Below are 23,047 nucleotides of genomic sequence, written 5' to 3'. Positions count from 1 at the left end.
ATGAGGTTAAATCTTGTGAGCGGAAGCATAAAACTGGTCCCAATGGCTCGATCACGAATTCCACTTGTCATTCGCCGGCGCGTCCCTATTCTTACCTGAAACATAAACATAAAAAAAAAGGGGTGAGTATAAAATACTCAGTAAGTAACCCCACTACTGGGGTTAGGCTAGGCATCTATGTCCTCTAGATGCCTACCTCTAGTGGAACATATAAACTGCTCTATGGTCTGCTGGTCTGCTTTCCTTTTATGGCCTGCGGAGGTCCCAATCCCGAGCGACCTCCTATAATCCTCTCCCACCTGGGAGTCAACATCAATCCTCACGGCGGCCCGTAGTGTCGCAACATACGTCTTGAGGTCCAAGGCATGTACCATGCCTCGCAGTCTGCTTCTCAGACCCTAGATGAATCTCTCAGTCCTTGCTGCCTCGGTGGCTACTAGTTTAGGAGCAAAGTGGGACAACTTATCAAATTCCTATTCACACTTCTCCACTGACATAACTCCCTGTTTCAAGTTCAAGAATCCTGCCTGCTTGTTGTACCAGGTGTTGGCCGAAAAATACTTCTCATAAAAGCGCTCCTTGAACTGCTCCTAGGTTGCAAGTTTCCCATCAGTATCAATCATTTACTCTGTTGAACGCCACCAGATTTTCGCATTACCAGTCAACATGAACACTGCGTATTGAAGCTTATGCTCTTCCGGACACCTCATAAAATAGAATATCATCTCAATAGATGAAACCACATCTCTGCTTTGGTGGGGTCCCCTACTGATCCATCAAAGGAGCGAGGGTCATACTTCCTGAAATCCCTCAGATGTTTAGCCTCAAGAGACAGGCCCTGCATGTCTCTATTATGTGGTCAGGTCTGCTGTAACTGCTCGGGTGGCACTGGTTCCTCCTGAGCCTGAGTCTAGGCAGTCTGTCTTGCCATCGTGCTATGGATTACCTCTTTCGTATATACCTAACCTACTAAGTATGTACCTCTTTCGTACATCTAGTTATGTATACACCTTTTTCATATACACATAACCCACTGAGTATGTACCTCTTTCGTACACCTCAGGTCCTCTCTATAAATGTAGGGATGTATACCTCTTTCGTACACCCCAGATCTTCTCTATAAATGTAGGGATGTGTACCTCTTTCGTACACATGGGTAGGCATACACCTCTTTCGCATACACATAATCCACTGAGTATGTACCTCTTCCGTACACCCCAGTATCCTCTAGGTATGTATCACTTTCATACACACCAGCCCTAGTACATCTCTTTCATGTACTAGCGTCATTGGACGTGCATTACTTTCATGCAGTCACATAGTGTGGAAAGGAAAGAAGATTGCATCTAACTTCATATTACATATAACATTCACCTAATCATGAATCCTCTAAAATCTCCTCATCGTCAACCTCATGTTGATTGACCTCAACATACGTATTTAATCTAGTTTTAAATGGATCAACTATAGCACATCACTTTCATGCACTAAATCATGTAAACAATACAGTATTCGAGATTTCGTAATATGTCATACAGTCTACACATTCTCATAATAAGGCACGTAATTATATAGATCAACAAATTTCTAATGCTCATCTAGCTTTAAGGCACTCCAATAGGAGTGCTACTTAACTTATAATTTGAGGGTCATTCTCAATCATCATTTAATATAACTCATAAAATTCCAAATCAAGCTCATACGTAATCATATTCCGATATATTACCACATGCTCATATATCTTTCATAAGCAGTTTATCCAACCTTAAAAGAATCAAAATTATTTAAAGAAAAACTGTTGTAGGATCCTCAATGTTAAATCTACAGTGTATTGCCTCGTATAAAATCTATTCTAGTAGTAAGATTACTTACCTCAAATAAAGTCCAAAAGTTAAGTCAAGTGTACAAACTCCTTTCTAGCCTTCCACAACTTTTGAATGAGATCCTAAAACATGGACAAAAATCGATCTTAACCTTTAAGCTCAATTTTTAAACATTAAATCATTCCCAAATTACCAGCAACAAAATTTTAATTCAAACCTTCCAAGGGTTAATATACTTACCAAAATGTTACTTGGTCCAAAATTAGTTTCAAGCTCAAATCTGTTTGCAAACCCAACTTAATCCTGCGCAACGCCTGACAACATACTTCGACCTTAAAAATTCCTTCACTGCTTGAATCTATGGGCCAAACATAGTGGGTGTTAACAATTTTAGCCAAAGCCAACTGAGTAACCAAAATCTTTAAGAAAATTCTAGAAGACTCATATCTTACCCAAAATTTCACCACAAGCCAAAATCCGACGAACGGCGGCGAAGGGAGGCAGTGACCGGTGGAGGTCGGCAGTTGGGCTGGCGGCGTGGCGAGACTCATATGTCTCCTCCGGCTGGTGAGCGGTACGAGATCAGTTTGGGCAGTGAGGTAGGCGGCAGCGAAATCAGTTTGGGCAGTGAGAGAGGCGGCGGCGAGGTCNGCTCCTTGAACTGCTCCTAGGTTGCAAGTTTCCCATCAGTATCAATCATTTACTCTGTTGAACGCCACCAGATTTTCGCATTACCAGTCAACATGAACACTGCGTATTGAAGCTTATGCTCTTCCGGACACCTCATAAAATAGAATATCATCTCAATAGATGAAACCACATCTCTGCTTTGGTGGGGTCCCCTACTGATCCATCAAAGGAGCGAGGGTCATACTTCCTGAAATCCCTCAGATGTTTAGCCTCAAGAGACAGGCCCTGCATGTCTCTATTATGTGGTCAGGTCTGCTGTAACTGCTCGGGTGGCACTGGTTCCTCCTGAGCCTGAGTCTAGGCAGTCTGTCTTGCCATCGTGCTATGGATTACCTCTTTCGTATATACCTAACCTACTAAGTATGTACCTCTTTCGTACATCTAGTTATGTATACACCTTTTTCATATACACATAACCCACTGAGTATGTACCTCTTTCGTACACCTCAGGTCCTCTCTATAAATGTAGGGATGTATACCTCTTTCGTACACCCCAGATCTTCTCTATAAATGTAGGGATGTGTACCTCTTTCGTACACATGGGTAGGCATACACCTCTTTCGCATACACATAATCCACTGAGTATGTACCTCTTCCGTACACCCCAGTATCCTCTAGGTATGTATCACTTTCATACACACCAGCCCTAGTACATCTCTTTCATGTACTAGCGTCATTGGACGTGCATTACTTTCATGCAGTCACATAGTGTGGAAAGGAAAGAAGATTGCATCTAACTTCATATTACATATAACATTCACCTAATCATGAATCCTCTAAAATCTCCTCATCGTCAACCTCATGTTGATTGACCTCAACATACGTATTTAATCTAGTTTTAAATGGATCAACTATAGCACATCACTTTCATGCACTAAATCATGTAAACAATACAGTATTCGAGATTTCGTAATATGTCATACAGTCTACACATTCTCATAATAAGGCACGTAATTATATAGATCAACAAATTTCTAATGCTCATCTAGCTTTAAGGCACTCCAATAGGAGTGCTACTTAACTTATAATTTGAGGGTCATTCTCAATCATCATTTAATATAACTCATAAAATTCCAAATCAAGCTCATACGTAATCATATTCCGATATATTACCACATGCTCATATATCTTTCATAAGCAGTTTATCCAACCTTAAAAGAATCAAAATTATTTAAAGAAAAACTGTTGTAGGATCCTCAATGTTAAATCTACAGTGTATTGCCTCGTATAAAATCTATTCTAGTAGTAAGATTACTTACCTCAAATAAAGTCCAAAAGTTAAGTCAAGTGTACAAACTCCTTTCTAGCCTTCCACAACTTTTGAATGAGATCCTAAAACATGGACAAAAATCGATCTTAACCTTTAAGCTCAATTTTTAAACATTAAATCATTCCCAAATTACCAGCAACAAAATTTTAATTCAAACCTTCCAAGGGTTAATATACTTACCAAAATGTTACTTGGTCCAAAATTAGTTTCAAGCTCAAATCTGTTTGCAAACCCAACTTAATCCTGCGCAACGCCTGACAACATACTTCGACCTTAAAAATTCCTTCACTGCTTGAATCTATGGGCCAAACATAGTGGGTGTTAACAATTTTAGCCAAAGCCAACTGAGTAACCAAAATCTTTAAGAAAATTCTAGAAGACTCATATCTTACCCAAAATTTCACCACAAGCCAAAATCCGACGAACGGCGGCGAAGGGAGGCAGTGACCGGTGGCAGGAGGAAAAAGTTTGGGGAATAAGGGTTTCGTGCGTGGGGAGAAGGGATGAGTTTCTTTTTATTTTAAAATAATAATAATAATAATAATAACGGAAATAATATGATTACATTTAAATCATTTCCTTAATCCACTTTATACTATTTATTTCCTTTTCTTTTCAAAAGAAAATTAATTCCTGTCATCAATTTTCAAATTGAATTTCAAAATTGAATAATTTTCACGTCAACATTTAAATTCCCGCACTTATACTTCAAATCTAAAATTCCAAAAAAGTCCTCAAATAACAAAATTACTGAAATTATATAAAAAGTGAAAATTCGGGGTGTTACAGACTATGTCAATTGGGGGAGCCGGGACCAATAGATTCTAACAATATTTGATGTGTATATCAACATATCCGGATCAATATTCAGATATTGGTGCAGAATATTCACTAATTCACTACACGTTATATCATTTCTGACTTTCAAACCTTTTATATGACCTCCAACATAATTACTTCCAGACTGGTCCTATTCCCCACCAAATCATACAAAGATGCGGAGTTGCATAATTGATTTACAATAAGAAAATTGACAAATTAGATTAGAATTGTTATTAAAGTAAGTGATCACTCAGTAAGTAATACACGATCGTCAGTAAGTTCTAAGAGATCGCCTAGTATACTATAGAAAATCACCCAGTACATTAAAACCGATCACTAGTAAGTTCTAAGTGATCGCTCATATTATACTAAACGATCACTTACAAGGTGAGTGATCTCCTATCTTTATAAAAGCGATCTTGTAAGAAAAATACTTTGTAAACACTTAACACTCTATTCGTTTATGGTTTTGGCGAACGATCTTGCTCTATACTTAAAGTCAAAATGAACTAAATGATTGATGAAAGTGATAGACAATGAGAATGCCAGAGTGAAACTCTGTGAGAATAATGGGAGAAGAAGTTGAGGAACTCGACTGAAAATGTTATGAATAACTGAGAGTGACCTTTCATTATTAATCCCATTCTCAATGACATTCAATGATGTTGATAGAATATTAGTTGAGAATAAATGATTTGGTGGAATGCTAGTGTTGCAATGAATATAATGGCCGAAGAAATTGTTGAAGGAGGAAGAAGATAGGGTCTAGAGGAGGTTTTAAAAGTGTGGGTAAAAATGGTCTTTTACATGGAAATAATGTAGACATAATAAGTTTTAGTTAGAGGTCCATGGAATATATATATATATATTTAAATTTTTGGATTATTTTGTGAAATTTTGGAAAGCCCTAGCCTTCTTCACGTTTCTTTCCTCTCTCCCCTCCCTCTATTTTGCCGTGAAGAGTGACCACCGCCAACCTTCCCTTTGCATATCACTTCAGTCGACCAGCATTACAACTACGACCAACGTTTTTCGGCGACGCTACGTTGACAACTGCGTGCAAATACCAGCGGCATCTCCCTCCCTCGCGTGTCCTCCTCGACGAACACAAGAACCTCGACGTCTCCCACGCGCCAGCCGACCAACAACAGAGAACACCAACGGCTCCGACGACGTATAGACCAGCGACGGCACGTCCCTTCCTCCACGAACGACGATTGTTCCAACTATTCGACGTTCATCTTCAACTTCGGCCAGACTCACGATTTCAGCACTCCCCGTAGTGTTTAGCGGCGTTTTCCTTCCTCTCGGTAATGTTCGACATTTACCCATTGAATTTCGGCTTGGGTTTGAAATACCCATTGCTTAATGACTCCAAACATGTAGGATTAAGCGATTTCGATCACCGGCCAGCAAGGATTCGAGTTCTTTTGGGTAAGTTTCAGTGGGTTTATGACCCTAAATACTGTTTTGAACTAGTTTATTAATGTTTGGGTTTGTCTTTAATTCTTGGAAACTCGTTTTTGTAGATTGGGAGTGGTTTCGGAACTCTTCGAACACGTTCCAGCAAGAGCTCCAGTCTTTTGACTTGATTCAAAGTGTTCGGATTGAAGTCTAAGGTCGCATTAGGTAAGATTTCTCACTCCGAACTCCTTTTGAGTCTCCGGAAGAGGTTCGAATTAAGTTCAAACTTTGAGAACTTGGTTTTATTATTTCAGGAGTATTTTGATTAATTTAGGAGCACTCTAAAACATTTATGCAAGTAGAATTCTACCGGTTGGGTTTGTTTGCTTGTGTGCTAGCGTGATGCGTGATTTAAATACCGTTATGTATGATTATGGCATATTTTACTCTGAATCTGTGATCTGATCTGATATGCTTAAGTATGACTGAATGCTCCTTGCATTGATCTGGATGATGTGTGAGGTGTTATTATGTGTTTTTTGGAATATTATGTGTTTTTTTAAGGAGCATAGGTGTACTACTGAAAGTGTAAACGTTGTTTTATGTAATTTTGGCATAGGGCATAATTTAAATGTTATAGGATTCACGCACTTTGATGTAATATTGTGATAGAGATATTTGAGGATTGTGTCCATAAAGAAATTACGTTGGGTGAGAATTGATGTTACCGTTGGATTTAGAAAAGCATTGGGATCTTGGGTACGGTTAAGGGTCGATGCATAGTTCAAGGCCTTAGGTATGGCTAAGGGTTGGACATTAATTGTTATAGAGAACGTCGAGGCCTTAATTATGGTTAAGGATCGATGAGATGTTCGAGTCTTAGGTACCACTAAGGGCGAATGTTGGGTGCTATAGAGAACGTCGAGGCCTTAAGTATGGTTAAGGGTTGACGAGATGTTCGAGCCTTTGGTATGGCTAAGGGCAAACGTCAGGTGCTATAGGGGACATCGTGGCCTTGAGTACGGTCAAGGGAGATGTGCAGTTCAAGGTCTTAGGTACGGCTAAGGGTTGAATGATGAGCACCGTAAGGAGCGATAGGATCCTAAGGATGGATAGGGGTCATCATGTCTCGAGTAATTTATTCCAGATGTTTTACGAGGTTAAGTTGGAATGTTTAGTGTGCTTGAGGAAATTGATTTAAAATCTTGTATGCTTTATGTTTGATTATTAAATTCATGAGTTTTGCACGATGTGAACATTGTCATCGTGGTTGTGAGTTTTGCTATTATTGCTTGTATGCTGTTTGGTTGGCCCTTCAGGTGTGGGCTACTTATCAGTACAAGTGTATACTGATCCCCCGCAAGATTTTGTAGGTAAGGACGAGCATTATGTCCTTGGTGATGCTGAGGAGGGAGCTTGAGAAAGATCGACAGTTAGACTTACGACATTGTCTTTCCCTTATTAGTATTTTGGCCATTTGAATATTTGGAATTTGAAACTTTGTTTTAACTTAAGTTGGTTTTCAGTTAGTTATTTGAGTTGAAGTTTGTTTTGAATGTTGTTTGGAAGTGTGTTTCTTGAACAGGTCACAACAGAAATTTTGGTTTTGTTGTGTTAGCATGGTTATGTTGCCGAAATTTTTCCAAAGCATAAGAGTTTGTAAAGTTAGTTCAGATTAAATTTTGGTAACAATCCCTAGTTCATTGAAATTTGGGATCGTTGCAAGAAGACTATTGCACTTTACTGTGTCTTGAGCTTTTGAAAACTCTGATTGTGACTTTTGATTATAATCTGATAGAATATGTGCTGGAACAAGTTAGTTAGAAGAAACCCTGCCAATAATGTCTTTGGATTGAAGACTCGATGGAAAAACTTCTGCACTGATTCAGCTGCTAAAGTTTCTGGCTCAAATGGAAACCATAGCTATGTAATACTATAATACTACATCTGATAAATGAGTTATGCAATACTATAATTCGATATTTCAATTTGTGTCACTGAGAATATTCATATATTTGATGCACCCAAATCTCAGGTACAAGGGCAGAAGCCAGGTTCCACAGATGACTTTCCTCAACATGACATTGCTATAGTTGGAGGTGGCATGGTAGGCATGGCCTTAGCTTGCTCCTTAGGTAGGTGGTTGTTTGGATGAATAATTTCTGCAACTCTTACCGTGCAGATACACAAAGCACTCACCATTCACGTCTTCACACTTAGAATGCTGTAATGGTGGATAACAGAATTGTTCTAATAATTTATTTTTCTTTTTGGATACAGCGAGTTGTTAATTTAGGTTGGAGTCAAATGCTTTGCTTATGTTGTTTAATTTATTTTCTTTGTTTTTCTGTGTGTTTTGTTCTAATTTTATGAGTATCTTAGATTATCTAGACTCCATATATATGGTGAGTCCTCTTCGTCTAGCAATTTTAACTTTAAGTAATGAAATCAAAATTGGAATATTTATCAAGAGCATTCACTTTCATGATATATGTGAGTGTCTCAGATAGCTTGTGTGCATCTCGACTAATTTCACGGTTAATCACGAAGTTATAGTCTAAATTTAGCCTCACAGTTGTTTTGTATTTGCAGCAAGCATGCCATTGACTAAGCAGTTGTCTATAGCCATTATTGACAGCAATCCAGCTTTAAAGGGTGGAGCCAGCATTAAGAAAGATGGTCCTCCCGATCCAAGAGTGAGCACAGTGACTCCTGCAACTATATCTTTTTTCAAAGGTGATGAATTTATGTAGTTGTTTTACAGATTCTAATGTTGTATGTCTTTTAACATTAAAATCAATCTTAATTATTGAGGTCCCGTTCTGTAACTATTTTGTTTTTTGTTTTTGTTTTTTAAAATTAAGCCTATAGACACTACTTTCACCCTCAAATTTTTTCCTTTACCAATGGTTTAAAAAACCAAGCCAAAATTTGAAAACTAAAAAAGTAGCTTTTAAAAGGTTGTTTTTGTTTTTGGAATTTGGCTAACAATTCAACTATTGTACTTAAGGAAGATGTAAATCATGGTAAGAAATTGGGAGAAAATAGACTTAATTTTTAAAAAACCAAAACAAAAAATGAAATGGTTACCAAATGGGGTCTGAATTACACTGTTTTCTGGTCTAATTTTGTCAGAAAATTTGAAAACATATTATTTTTATTTCATCTTTTTGTTGTACCACTGTACTGCACCATTATGCATCAGTTAATGTCCTTCATTGAAGCTGACACAGAAAGTTGGCTTAGCTTTCATTTTCTTCATTATTAAGAACAGTACTGAATTGAAATAACAGAATTCTCATTGTCCAGACATTGATGCATGGAAATATGTTGAACAACAACGACACGCATACTTTGACAAGATGCAGGTATAGACTGTACTTTGTCAATCCATTTGATTCTTTAATTAAAGGAATATGTTGTTACGGATCAGTTTAAATATTTTGTTATTAGTAGCTCCAGCTCCCTTGTAATTGCTAATTTCACGTAACAGTTAAAGGTATTTGGTTATTATTAGTAAAATCAATACACTACTCATCCCTTCTTGTGCTTTAGTTATTGCAATTTGGATGTTTTGTGTGGTGCTTGTATACGTTCTAGAAGAAGGTTCTTGTCAGGTTCTCTTCTCAGTTCTCACTATGAACCTGACGACCCCCCACCCCAACACGCACACACAAACAAAACCACACAAAAACAACCTTCCCTTGGGCCTTCATAACCATACTAAGCACGTCCAAGCAACCATCACTGGTTGAATTTCCTGATTTTTTCCTCCAGAACATGTCTTCACACTGGGAGGCCACACAGTAGGATTTGTGGTCTATTAATTCTAAATTCCGGTTTGCAATGATAATTTTTGTAAGCAGCAGAAAACATGAACAATATTTCACAGCCTTCTTGGATTTGTTCTGTTTCTTTCTAAATTTGTCGTTCATATATAATTACTACTTTTTTGAGTATTAACTTGATAAAAATATGTTATATTCTGCTAATGAAAATTATGTAATGCATATAATTAAGCTTGGAATGCATTTTTCATGATAAAATTAAGTGGAACTATCCTATCATCTTTCAATCTTTGTTAGGTTTGGGACTATACAGGTTTAGGTTACACAAAGTACCATGCAAGAGATGTAAATAAAGAAATTTTAGGGTAAGCACCAGCATTCAAATTGAAAGCAACTCAATTAAATAGTTTTTGGAGGTGGCACTCATTTGGCTTTGTTTACAGCTGCGTGGTGGAAAACAAAGTGCTTCAAAGTTCCTTGTTATCACGCATACAGGTAACAGTCGACTGTAAAATTCCTATGCTGATCAATGGACTTTCCAATCTCTTGAGTAGCTTGTTGAGTTTAGTGGTCTGTTGTGCTTAAATTTTTCATTATAATTTATTTGCACGAAGTGGAGAAGGTCGTCAGAGTAGTCGGATGCTAAGAGATAGTTTAATATTCTTGAGCAATACTGAGAGATATTGTTGACAAGATCTTATCACAGAAAGCCAAGCCACACCACAACTTATTTCAATTTATGTATTATGCTAAAAAAAAATACCAGATGGTAATATTTTAATTTTCTAATATATCTCCAGTAATTACAACAATTGTGTCTTATTCTCCTCATTCCATGTTACCTTTGGATTCTTCAGAATGCTGAGTATCTAAATTTCAACAGTGTACAGATGCTCAACCAACAATATACTCTTCCAGATTAACCACAATGAACTTACGCCCAAGTGGTTCACCAACAGTGTCAGCTAACATGTCTTCTAAGACAACATCGAACGAACCAGGTCATTTAGCAAAATTGGACCTGAGTGATGGCAGCACTTTATATGCAAAGTTGGTGGTAATTCTCTTGTAGGAAGGATATGCTTTGAATTTTAGGGAAGTTGCTTGGCAAACATCAAAATTTTGTCTGTGTTTCGTTGCAGGTTGGTGCAGATGGCTCCAGGTCACTTGTTAGACAGTTAGCTGGGTTTAAAACAACTGGATGGAATTACTCCCAGAATGCAGTTATCTGTACAGTGGAGCACACACAGGAAAACCGTTGTGCATGGCAACGGTTTCTGCCTTCTGGACCAATTGCACTTCTACCAATTGGGGATAATTATAGTAATATAGTTTGGACTATGAACCCAAAAGAGGCCACAGACCGTAAGTCAATGGATCAGGATGATTTTGTGAAGGATGTAAATTCTGCTTTGGATTGTGGTTATGGTCCTCCTCCAAAGTCCAGCATATTTGGAAGTCGAGATTTTTTTTCATGGCTGAAACCAGATGTCACTGTATCAGTAGATGAAGGATTCGAAGTGCCTCCAAAGGTGGTCAAGTTGGCATCTGAAAGAATGGTCTTCCCATTGTCTTTGAATCACGCCAAGAACTATGCTTCAAAGCGTGTGGTTTTGATTGGTGATGCAGCACACACTGTTCATCCTTTGGCTGGTCAAGGTGTTAATTTAGGTTTTGGAGATGCATTGTCACTTTCTAAAGTAATTGCTGAAGGACTTGCGCTTGGAACCGACATTGGCGAGGTACGGTATTTTTCTCTAATATTCTTTTGTTTGTAGTCCTAGGTGTTGTGTTTCATCATTTTCACGTTTTTAAATTTAGTACTCCCAAGTTATTGTACTGATCGTAATTATCTTTGATATATTTTCTGATATGATTTCCTATTAGATTTCTTTCTTCTAGATCAGCATTCGATCCTTGTATCATATACAATTCTTTTAACATTATGATAGGTGTCCTTTATATAGGATGAAGTAATTGACAATATACCTTAATCAATTTGGATCATCCTTTCCCAAAATATCCTGGACCTCTCCAAATACTAGACCTCTAGTTTTTATAAAACACAACATATAAACCAAAGAAACATAAGTAACTAAAGGAGCTAGTTACAACTCCCTAATTCAAAACAATTTGACAAAGAAACAAACACTTCTAAATGTTAGAAAAGGCAACACTTCCCTTTTTGCCCTTCCTCTAATAAACCTTCTGTGTTGGATATCTAACACAATATGAAGGTTATTCATATCTCCGACGTCCTACGAACCAAATTTGTCATCATTTCACATGGGAGGTTGTGCTGTAGCTTGTCTAGCCACAAGTTGTCATCGGACCTATATATGTGAGAATGGGACTATAGGTCCAAAACCCTTTGTCCCAACTAACAACCATATGTTTGTTTTCAATTTGATCTTTAAACTTTTAGAAGTTTCAGTAATTCCTTCATCAGACCTATATATGTGAGAATGGGACTGTAGGTCCAAAACCCTTTGTCCCAACTAACAACCATATGTTTGTTTTCAATTTGATCTTTAAACTTTTAGAAGTTTCAGTAATTCCTTCAAACTTGTCAATTGTCAAAAAATTCTCTTAATCCTGACTACATTTAAGAAGATGAGCGGTAATTGATGTGACAAGTTGTACTTGCCTGATAACTTTACCATCCAGGCATTGAATAGTAATGACCAATTGTAGATTTTGACGTTCACAGTTTATAAAGTCCTTGTAATATAAGATTCTTGAAAAATTCATGTTTCCTTTGTTTGTACATGTATAACAACAGTAAATCAAACGTATAGATTATGGCATGAAAGTAATAGTTTTACACACATATGTATACAACTCTGAGCTTTCAGGTTAGTTTATGTTTCTTGATTTGATCGTTATAGAATAAGAATATGGTAGGATTGGTACTAGAGGAATATTAGGGGTATATTAGTAATTAGCTAGGGAGTGGTTAGGAAAGTTGATTATAAATAGAGGGGAAGGAAATGGAGAAGGCTAGCAATATTTGGTATGTGAATTAGGACTTGAGAGTTATCTCAAGATTGGGAGGGTCCAAGTACCTCGAATACTTAGTTTACCTTGTATTTCCGTTATATTTTATATTTCAATATATTAGGGTTCTATCAGAATAACCAATGACCCTTCCAAAATCTTGGTATCACAAAATATTCTAAATAAGCGGCTATCAGTATCACAATGTGAACAGAAAGCCTTCAAAGGCATCTAAGTTTTCATCTTGCCTTTTCAATCACGTCACTCCATGTTGGTCCATTTTGACCCAAAATATTTGGTAATAAGTTCCTTTATCTTTAAACTGAAGGGATGATGTATATGTCCATTTCCTGAAGTTTTCTGTTAGTGGAGAGTTGTAAGGTACTCGACCCTCCTACAGAAGTTGAAGAAAAAGTCAATTGACATCTGATTCATTAGATCCTCATGAACATGCATTGAAACCGTCATACTCAGTTTGACAATGACTTTGTTTCATCTTCATTTTTTGTTTCTGAAGACTACTAAAATGAAGAAAATTCCGTAAACAAACCAAAAATAAAATTGTTGTCAGACGGGCCATCATTTTCAGTGGTTTTCCGGTTCGAGTCAGCTGAACTGATTTTGTGCAGGTGACATTGATGAAGAAATATGAAGCAGAGAGGAAACCTGCTAATATTGCTATGATGGCTATTCTGGATGGCTTTCAGAAGGCTTATTCTGTGGATTTTGGACCTTTCAACATCTTGCGTGCTGCTGCTTTTCATGGGGCTAACTATATTTCTCCTCTTAAAAAGAGTATTATTTCATATGCCTCTGGAGATCAGAGGTTGCCTCTCTTCACTTGAGGGTAAATGAAAAAAAATGAAAGAAAGATGAATGGAAATTTTGTACATAGCAAGATATAAGTTCTTATGTCCATCCAGATGAATTAGTTCTTTTTTTTCCTTTTATTTTTTTCCGTAATGCTTTGGAATAAAACTTGTTCTTTGTAGAGATATTTCTTATATGTTTGCATCATGGGTTTTGTAATTGTTGGCCAGGTATGGATACTAAATAGTTGGGAGTTGGAAACTCTGACCAAGTTTTCAATTTAAATCAACTACAGCTAAATGAAACCAAAAGCAAAGTTTTCAAGCTCAATTCCTAGCTGCTACAGCTAAATCTAAGGCTACTACCTCACTCCACTAGGGACTGCCTTTGTTTGATTTAGCGTAGGGAAGGTGGAAGCTCTATAGGACAATAGCTTTGGGCAATTTTGAAACTATGCTATATAGGAAGAGATAGTAGCGGCTAGCTACTCGTTTTGCTTTTGCTATTAGCTCTTGCTAGTACTTTAGGAGCCTTCAAAGAAAATCAAATAGCTTTGCTGAGCATATACTACTTTCCTTTTGGTAGATGCTAAGCTTTAGGAGCTTTTTTCCTCTTGGGAATCCTTAGAATTACCACTGCTTAGTTTTCAATTTGCCTTTGACCATTAAATGAAATGTGAATAACTCGTCTTACTCTCTTTGAAACAAGGGACACTTCTAGTTCTGTCGGTGTTTGAAACAATTTAGTCTTCACTATATTACTATATCTCTAGAGTCAATAATTTTATATGAGGAACTACTGAATTCAATCACTTGTCATTACTCTTCAATTTTCTGTTGAGGTCTATCCTGTGGAGGCACTCAAATTGGATCAGTGATCGATTTCTAGGTTTCGTCGTAAACCTAATTGGTTACTTCCAATTACGAAAATCAATAGTTCAAACTGTACTCAAATGCAGGGCATTTCCCATTTTTATAGGAACTTCTGTATTAGAAACAATGATATCTCCAATTATAGTTCCTCTACGATGTAAAATATGTATTTTCTCACCGCCCCTGTAGTGTATGAGACAAATGTATGCATTTCGATTAGGGTTGTATTCTATGGTCACGATTCTACCATATGTCTTTTTCATTCAGTTGAAAATTGATTTTATGGTATAGATGCATATGACATCCCCTCTATGTCCTGTGGTAATGATTCCTTTGACGTTACGACCTTTACCACAATGATGCTGTCTATAGATCAAATTAATTCGTGGATTGAATTTTACTTGACTGTCTACGGCTCCATTGTGTGTGCTTGGGATAGAAGTTGAAAAAAGAATGGTCTCGATCTTTTTCTTTCTTAGCATTATTGTAAACTATTTGATCCTAGTCGTCTTGCATGGAAGGAGCTAGATGATAGAAATTTTGCTTCTCACCTCCGTCCGACGACCTGATCAATGAAAACTCGAACCTAACCATCCCTTATTTTTTTATTTTTCCAAGTACGAATGTTTGAAATATAAAACAGGGATATGCAAAGTAATTAATATATGAAAATTAGATATTTGGTATTTTGGGTTCTTAATTAACTAGAGTAAGGGTATGTAAATTAAAAATCAGTATTATTTAATATACTGTTATATAAATTAATTAATTAATTAGATGCGAATTAATAATTTCTTTATGTAGAATAGTTAAGATATTATTAAATGTCAATTAAAAATGTATTAGTTAATGGTTATTTGATCTAAATAATATATTGATATTGGTTTCTTAGATACATAGGTTGATATTAATATTTATTAATATAATTAAGTTATATTTTCTTTTTCATTTTCATGTATAAAAATTTCACAAGTCATGTCACTAAGTGTACTAAATACTAATTTTTATGCCAAATTACAAAAACTACCCTAAACTACTTTAGTGGTAATTATAATGTGAAGGTTAAATTTTTATCATTTGAGGTCTAATTTTAACATTCGTAGAAATTTGAGGCTCTAATTTAAAAAATTGAAAGTTTGAGGATGTAATTGTAGTTATCATTACATTTTAAGAGTGATTTTTGCAATTAGGACAGACAAGGATACAAAATTATAAATGTTTATTTGAAAATTTATAAAACGAAATTCTCAAGCTTTGTTTGGTAATATTTAAGGTCATGTTTAGTTATCATTTCGTTTTTTGTTTTTCAAAATTAAACTTATCATCTTCTTATTTCTTATAATGATATACATTGTTCTTAAGTACAATAGTTGAATTCTTAACCAAGTCTAAAAAAAAAACAACTTTTTAAAAGCTATTTTTCTAGTTTTCAAATTTTGGCTTGGTTTTTTAAATCATTGATAAAAAGTTATAACTAATAAAGAAATCTGGAGGTGGAAATAGTATATGTAAGCTTAATTTTAAAAAACAAAAATAAAAATCTAAGGACTCGTTTGGTAACCCTTTGGTTTTTTATTTTTGTTTTCGAAAATTAACCTATAGACACTGTCTACGTGCAAATTTCTTCGTTTTTTTTTTATCTACCTTTTACCAACGGTTTAATAAATCAAGCCATATTTTGAAAACTAAAAAAGAATTTGACTAAGTATTCAAACATTGTATCTAAGAAAATACCTCTTCGGGCCTATCGATCAAACTTCCCAAAGAACTTCTTCTGCTCCTCCTCCGAATAGGGAAAGATACCCTATAAATCATCGTTGGTCCTTTTACACACAGTAGATTCTCACAATCCTGGTGGCAGCTTACCAGTTGTGATAAATAATGATACCATTAGACCTAAACTCAGAACATTCTGCTCTATTCCACTAGCATTCATAGTTATCTCAGTAAAAGGATACTGATGTTCAAAGGCAGAGAGTACCAATGCCGAAACATCGTTAGGTGTACCTAATGAAAAATCCCGAAAGTACGGGGTATGTATAAGATCATAAGGTTTCATGGTGAACATTGGGTGATCAATTGGTAGTTGATTCACTAAGCCTGGTATAAAGCTATACCAGACAGCACAGCCAAGACCATTGTAAGAAATTGAGAGGAGAGATATAATTAAAAAAATAAAAATAAAAAAACAAAATGGTTATCAAATGGGGTCTAAATAGTTTTCAAACGATATCTTAGGTTCCATTTGGTAATGATGTTTGTTTTTGTTTTTGAAAATTAAGCCTATGGATGTTATTTTCACCTCCAAGTTTCTTCCGTTGTTATCTACTTTTCATCAAATGTCTAAAAAACTAAGCCAAATTTTAAGAACTAGAAAAAGTAGCTTTCAAAAATTTATTTTTTGGTTTTGAATTTTGGCTAAAAATGCAACATTGTACTTAAGAAATGTGCAAATCATTGTAAGAAATATAAATGAAATAGGCTTAATTTTTAAAAACAAAAATTAAAAACCAAATGGGACCTTAGTTTTAATTTTTAGTTTATAAAATTTATGTATATCTCTTCTCTATTTTGTTAATATTTTTTTTTTCAAAAAAAAAAAACATTTGAATATTCAGTTTTTCCTTTAAAATAGGTTTTTCAAAACTAAAAACAGTTCTAAAAGTGTCTTTATTTTTTAAAATTTAACTACGAATCAAATGTTTCTTAACGTGAAAAAGATAGTCACACCTTTTATTTTTCAAACCGACTTAAATTAATATCAATACAACTTGACAACGTGTGGACTAAGACTACTAATTTGTACCGTATATATTTAAGAGTGATTTTAAAATGATTAAAATTATATTTTGATATTCAAAATCATTTTGAAAAAATACCTTGAATAATTTAAAGTCAATTCAATATTTAATTTTACACTTTTAATACATCTTTTATACTATTAAACGGATTTTGAATACTTAAAAATATTTTTGAAGTGATTTTAACTATTTTAGAATCTTTCCAAACGTGTCATTATTCTTTTAGTTTCATTTGTTTTATTTTTCATCATTGGATCTGAAAGATTATAGGGAAATTTTCTATTCATGCTTAATTATAAATAAATAAGGCAGTCTAAATATATTTAAGTAGACAAGACATAAATGATGATAGTAAAAATCAATAGTTTAATCCCACTACTAATATAATTGTTTAACTAAAAGAACTTTATGATCAACATTTAAAGATAAGGGAAAATTATTACCTTTATAGTCCTTAAGTTCAGAAGAATACATGTGTTTGATCTTTGATTTTTTAGAAACATACATTTTTAGCCTTTGAGTTTTTTTAGAACAAGTGCGTTTGGTTCTCAAATTTTCAAAATATATCTTTTTAGTCCATGAATTATTAAAAATAAGTTTAAAAGATCTTTGTAGCAATTTTTAAAATTATATTATTTTAAATTAGAAAATTATTTTTTAAAAATATTCCTCCTCTCTCAAATTATATTTCAAAAATATTTTTGTAATTCAAAGTTTCATATAATCATATAAAATGAAAGTAAAAAATAGTTCAAGGGCCTTTTTCTTAAAAAATTGGGGACAAAGAATGTATATTTTAAAAACTTGGAAGCCAAATGCACCCATTCTAAACAATTCATGGACTAAAAATGTATGTTTTGAAGACTCAGGGACCAAATGCATCTATTTTTCGAAACTCGGAGATTAAAAATGTAGTTTGCCCTAAAAGTAATTATAATGTTAGATCACAGGTTTTGTTCCTTGAACTTTTTTATTTGTGTCCAATAAGTACGTAAATTTTATAAAGTATCTATAATAGGTCCTTTAACTTTTAGTTTTGTGTTTGATAGGTTCATTAACTTAAACAATGTCAAATATGTTTTTGAACTTTTAAATTTATGTCTTATAATCTTATCATATTCGACATCTTGATGAAACTATTATAAGTTGAATTGAATTTTCTAATATTAAAGAAGTTGAATTGAGAAATAACTTATTAGACACATAATAAAAAGTGTAGGAACTTACTTGAATAAATCTTTGGCTAAATTATTGAAATTACTCTTGAACTTTGTACTTTGTATCAAAAATAACCCTTTCAATTATGTATCTAATACTTAAATAATGGAGAAGTCAACTGTCCCAAAGGAAGATTCGACCGAACAATAGATAAAAGAACTTGTTGATTGGGAAGAAAAAGTTTTTTATATAAAAAATTCATATTAAATGGTTTGACTGATGATCTGTATGATTATTACATTACAATGAAGACATCAAAAGATGTGTGGGACGCTTTGCAGAAAAAGTATGACACCGAGAAGGCCAGTTAAAAAAAATATGCCATCAGTCGTTACCTAAAGTTCCAGATGACGAATGACAAATCTGTAGAGGCACAGTCCCATGAACTGCAGAACATAGCCCACGAAATAATAAGTGAAGGTATGCCCCTAAACGAACAATTTCAAGTTGTTGTTATTATTGATAAATTGCCTCCTTTGTGGAAGGATTTTAAGAATACCTTGAGGCATAAGTCCAAGGAGTTTTCCTTAGAGAGTCTAATCACCAGCTTGAGGATTAAGGAGGAAGTCTGGAAGCAAGACCAGAGGAAGGAGGTGAACATCGTTCCTGGGAGATCCACCTCTGCTGTGATAAAGCCTGACCAGAAGTCAAAGTTAGCCAAGAGGAAAGTTCAGAATCGTGGATCCAACAACCAAAACAATCAGAAAAAGCAGAAACCTCCATCAGGAGAAACGAGTTCCTTTGTTTTAACTATAATAAACCTGAATACATGGCTAGGAACTGCAGGAACAAGCATTGTTCTGCTGGTCAGGCGAACCTGACAGAAGAACCATTAGTTGCCATGATCACAGCAGTAAATGTGATCGGTGATTCTGAGGGGTGGTGGATAGACACTGGCGCTACATGCCATGTCTGTCACAACCTTAGTCTTTTTAAAACTTGTACTAAAACTAAGGATAAGAACATACTGTTTGAGGGATCACCACTCAACGAAAGTTACTGAAATCGGAGACGTGGAGTTGAAGTTTACCTTCGGGAAGACTCTCACGCTGAAGGAAGCTTTCCGGAGAAAAGGAAGAATCTGGTCTTGGGCTATCTCTTCAATAAAGTCAGTTTTACTTAGACAATAGGTGCAAACTTATATACTCTTACTAAGAATAATGTTGTTGTAAGAAAAGGCTATGCAACTGATGGCATGTTTAAACTTAACCTTGAAATAAATAAAATGAAGTCTTCTATTTATATGTTGTGTTCATTTAATATTTGGCATGCTAGACTCTGTCATGTAAATAAACGACTAATTAGTAACTTGAGTAGGTTAGAAATGATTACTAAGTTATCCATGAATGAATTTGATAAATGTGAATATTGTAGTCAGACTAAAATAACTAAGACTTCACATAAATATGTACTTAGGAAATCTGAGCCTCTAGATTTAATTCATTCTGACTTATGTGAATTTGATGACATCTTGACTAGGAACAGTAAAAGATATTTTATTACTTTATTAATGATAGCTCTTATTTCACCTTTGTATATTCACTGAAAAACAAAAGTGATGCGTTTGATGTTTTTAAATTGTTTGTAACTGAAGTAAAAATTCAGTATAATCGAAAGGTTAAAAGACTTCGTAGTGATAGGGGAACTGAGTACGACTAAGACGACATTAATGAATTCTTTAACTCACATGGAATAATACATGAAAAGGTTACACTTTACTCTTCTGAAATGAACAGAAAAACCGAAAGGAAAAATTGAACTTTATTGAGCTAATAGTTGCTATTTTACTCAATTCAGGAGCTACTTCTTATTTGTGGGGTGAAATTATCTTTACTGTGTGTTATGTCCTAAATAGAATACCAAAATCTAAAAACACAAATTCACCTTACGAAGTCCTTAAGAATAAGAAACCAAACTTGTCATACTTTATAGCTTAGGGTTGTCTAGCCTTTGTAAGAATTCTAGACTCTAAAAAAAGAAAGTTTGCTAGTAGAGCCTATGAGTATGTCTCTATAGGTTATCCATAAATAGTAAAGCCCATAGGTTCTATGATCGAATAAACCAAGTGATCATTAAGTCAAATGATACTGACTTATTTGATGATAATTTCTCTTTAAATCGAGAAATAGTGGGGGCTCAGGATCCATAGTCTAACCTTAGTTAGAAATCATACCTCTACAGAGGAAGTTGACCTAGAACCTAGAAGAGTAAAAAGAACTAGAATGGTCAAGGATTTTAGGGATGACTTCCAAACCTATAATGAAGAAAATCTTAAAGACCTAAAAGCTGTCATGTCCTCTGTAGATGTCATCTTATGGCAAGAAGCTACAAATAATGAAATGGACTCTCTTAAGTCAAATAGAACTTGGCATTTGGTAGACCTACTTTCTGGTTGCAAATGGATCCTAAGGAAGAAACTTAGACCTGATGGAACAGTTGACAAGTTTAAAGTCAGGTTAGTAGCAAAGGGCTTTAAACAAAGAGAAAACATAGACTTTTTTGATACATTCTCCCGGGTCACTAGAATTACCTCAATCTATGTACTATTTTCTCTAGTTTCCCTAAATAACCTCGTAGTACATCGGATGGACGTAAAGACTGCTTTGCTAAATGGTGAACTTGAAGAAGAGATTTATATGGAACAACTTGAGGGATTTATAGTCCATGGTCAAGAGAATAAGGTTGGTAAGCTAGATAAATCTCTTTATGGCCTGAAATAAGCTCCTAACCAATGGCATGAAAAGTTTGATAACCTAATCTTATTTAAAGGTTTCAAGGTTAATGAAAGTGACAAATGCATTTATTATAAGTTTGAAAATAATCTTTGCACTGAAAATAATCTTTACACTATCCTATTGTTTATATGTAGATGACTTGTTAATATTTAGGTTGAACTTGTACGTCATAAATGATGTGAAATTTATGTTGAGTACAAACTTCGTTATGCTAGACTTAGGAGAAGCGAGTGTAATCTTAGGCATAAAAATGACTAGGTCTGGAAAGGGAATTTCTTTAAATCAATCTCACTATGTAGAAAAGATTCTAAATAAATATAATTACTTTGAATACAAATCAACATGTACTCCTTATGACCCTAGTGTTAAGTTGTTCAAGAACACTGGTGACAGTGTTAATCAAACTAAGTATACGAGCATCATAGACAGTCTCAGATACGCTGCTGACTACACTAGGCCTGATATAGCTTATGCTGTAGGATTACTCTGTAGGTTTACAAGCAGACCTAGTATAGAGCATTGGAATGCTATAGAAGGGGTTGTGAGGTATTGAAGAAAATCCAAAACCTAGGATTACATTATCAAAAGTTTCTCATTATCTTGAAAGGGTTAACGATGCTTACTGGAACTCCCTCTCGGATGATTCAAAAGCTACAAGTGGTTATATCTTTAATATAGCAGGCGAAGGTGTCTCTTGGAAGTCCAAGAAATAAACTATTTTAGCCCAATCTACGATAAAATTAGAAATGACAGCACTAACAATAGCTAGTGAAGAAGCAGGCTGGCTTAGAAGTCTGCTATTAGATATTTTCCTATGGGAAAAGCCAGTACCAACCATATTCATCTATTGTGATAGTACTGCAACAATCGCAAAAGTTCAGAACCATTACTACAACGAAAATAGACGAAAAATACGTCGTAAGCACAGTACCATTAGAGAGTTTCTCACTATTGGTGCAGTTAGAGTGGATTATATACGAACTGATAAAAACTTGGCAGATCCTTTGACGAAAGAACTGGCTAGGGAGAAGGTTTTCAAAACCCCAGAAAGGATAGGACTCATGCCTATAGAGAGATGATCACCTGTGGGGAATACCCAACCTGTAGACTGGAGATCCCGAAAAACAAGTTCAACGGGTAATAACTGATCACAAGTGATATGAAGTGAATCATGCTAAAACGAACACAAAGTTCCCTTGCTATGACCTAAAGTCTTACTCTTAATAGACTTATCTATGTGCATGTGGAAGTGGGGGTCGCTTTCTATGAAATTTTAGTCAAATTCTCTAGAGCATTCACTAAACTGGGATACACGTGCTAGGCCTTAAAGCATGGACTTTCAAACTACATCCTAGTAATGTTGTGTGTGAGATGTTGTTAGAGATAGAATTCAAAACCAAGGGTTACTCTAGTATATTCTGAATAATCTACATTACGTAAAGGTTCAAGTCGTGAGACACCTTTGCTTATGCACAGTGTTACACATACTGATATTGCTCGATGAAAATTGTTTTCTTGTGTTCTTAACATTTTTCAAGTGGGGAATTGTTGATGAAAAATTTTATCCAAATGATTTTTTATTTTTATTTTTTTGGTTTTCAACTTGGGAGAAGGAAAAGTAAGAATTCCACATTGTTTATTTGACTAAGAAGAGGTCTCCTTATATGCCCCTACCCTGGGTTATGGGTTTGGGCCCCAAGAGATATCAAAGTTTTAGAAGGGGTGAGAAAATAGGCAAATATGGGCTTGGTGGGCTTTCCACACGCGCGCACCGTCGCCGTCGTACAGACAGGCGAGGTGAAAATAAAAAATATATT

At 35.1% G+C, this 23,047-nt stretch overlaps 1 protein-coding gene across 6 annotated transcripts; it reads left to right on the top strand.

The window, feature by feature from the left end:
- The first annotated feature begins 5,492 nt into the window (after positions 1-5,492).
- Positions 5,493-13,811, top strand: LOC120083310 (ubiquinone biosynthesis monooxygenase COQ6, mitochondrial). 6 transcript variants are annotated; one of them, XM_039039047.1, is made up of 13 exons: positions 5,493-5,915; positions 5,992-6,039; positions 6,135-6,234; positions 7,383-7,441; positions 7,808-7,936; positions 8,045-8,144; positions 8,602-8,745; positions 9,319-9,377; positions 10,095-10,162; positions 10,241-10,292; positions 10,681-10,854; positions 10,940-11,539; positions 13,424-13,811. In XM_039039047.1, the coding sequence occupies exons 5-13, from the start codon at positions 7,811-7,813 to the stop codon at positions 13,637-13,639; spliced, it is 1,539 nt and encodes a 512-aa protein (XP_038894975.1). In that variant the 5' UTR covers positions 5,493-5,915; positions 5,992-6,039; positions 6,135-6,234; positions 7,383-7,441; positions 7,808-7,810; the 3' UTR covers positions 13,640-13,811. The 6 variants fall into 6 exon arrangements, with proteins under 6 accessions (XP_038894975.1, XP_038894947.1, XP_038894966.1 ...); XM_039039019.1 differs by having other exon boundaries at positions 7,383-7,673; XM_039039038.1 differs by having other exon boundaries at positions 7,374-7,441.
- Positions 13,812-23,047: the final 9,236 nt, after the last annotated feature.

This window comes from Benincasa hispida, chromosome 1 (assembly GCF_009727055.1).
Source record: "Benincasa hispida cultivar B227 chromosome 1, ASM972705v1, whole genome shotgun sequence".
Lineage (NCBI taxonomy): Eukaryota > Viridiplantae > Streptophyta > Magnoliopsida > Cucurbitales > Cucurbitaceae > Benincasa > Benincasa hispida.
This window is presented reverse-complemented; position numbering and strand designations above follow the sequence as displayed.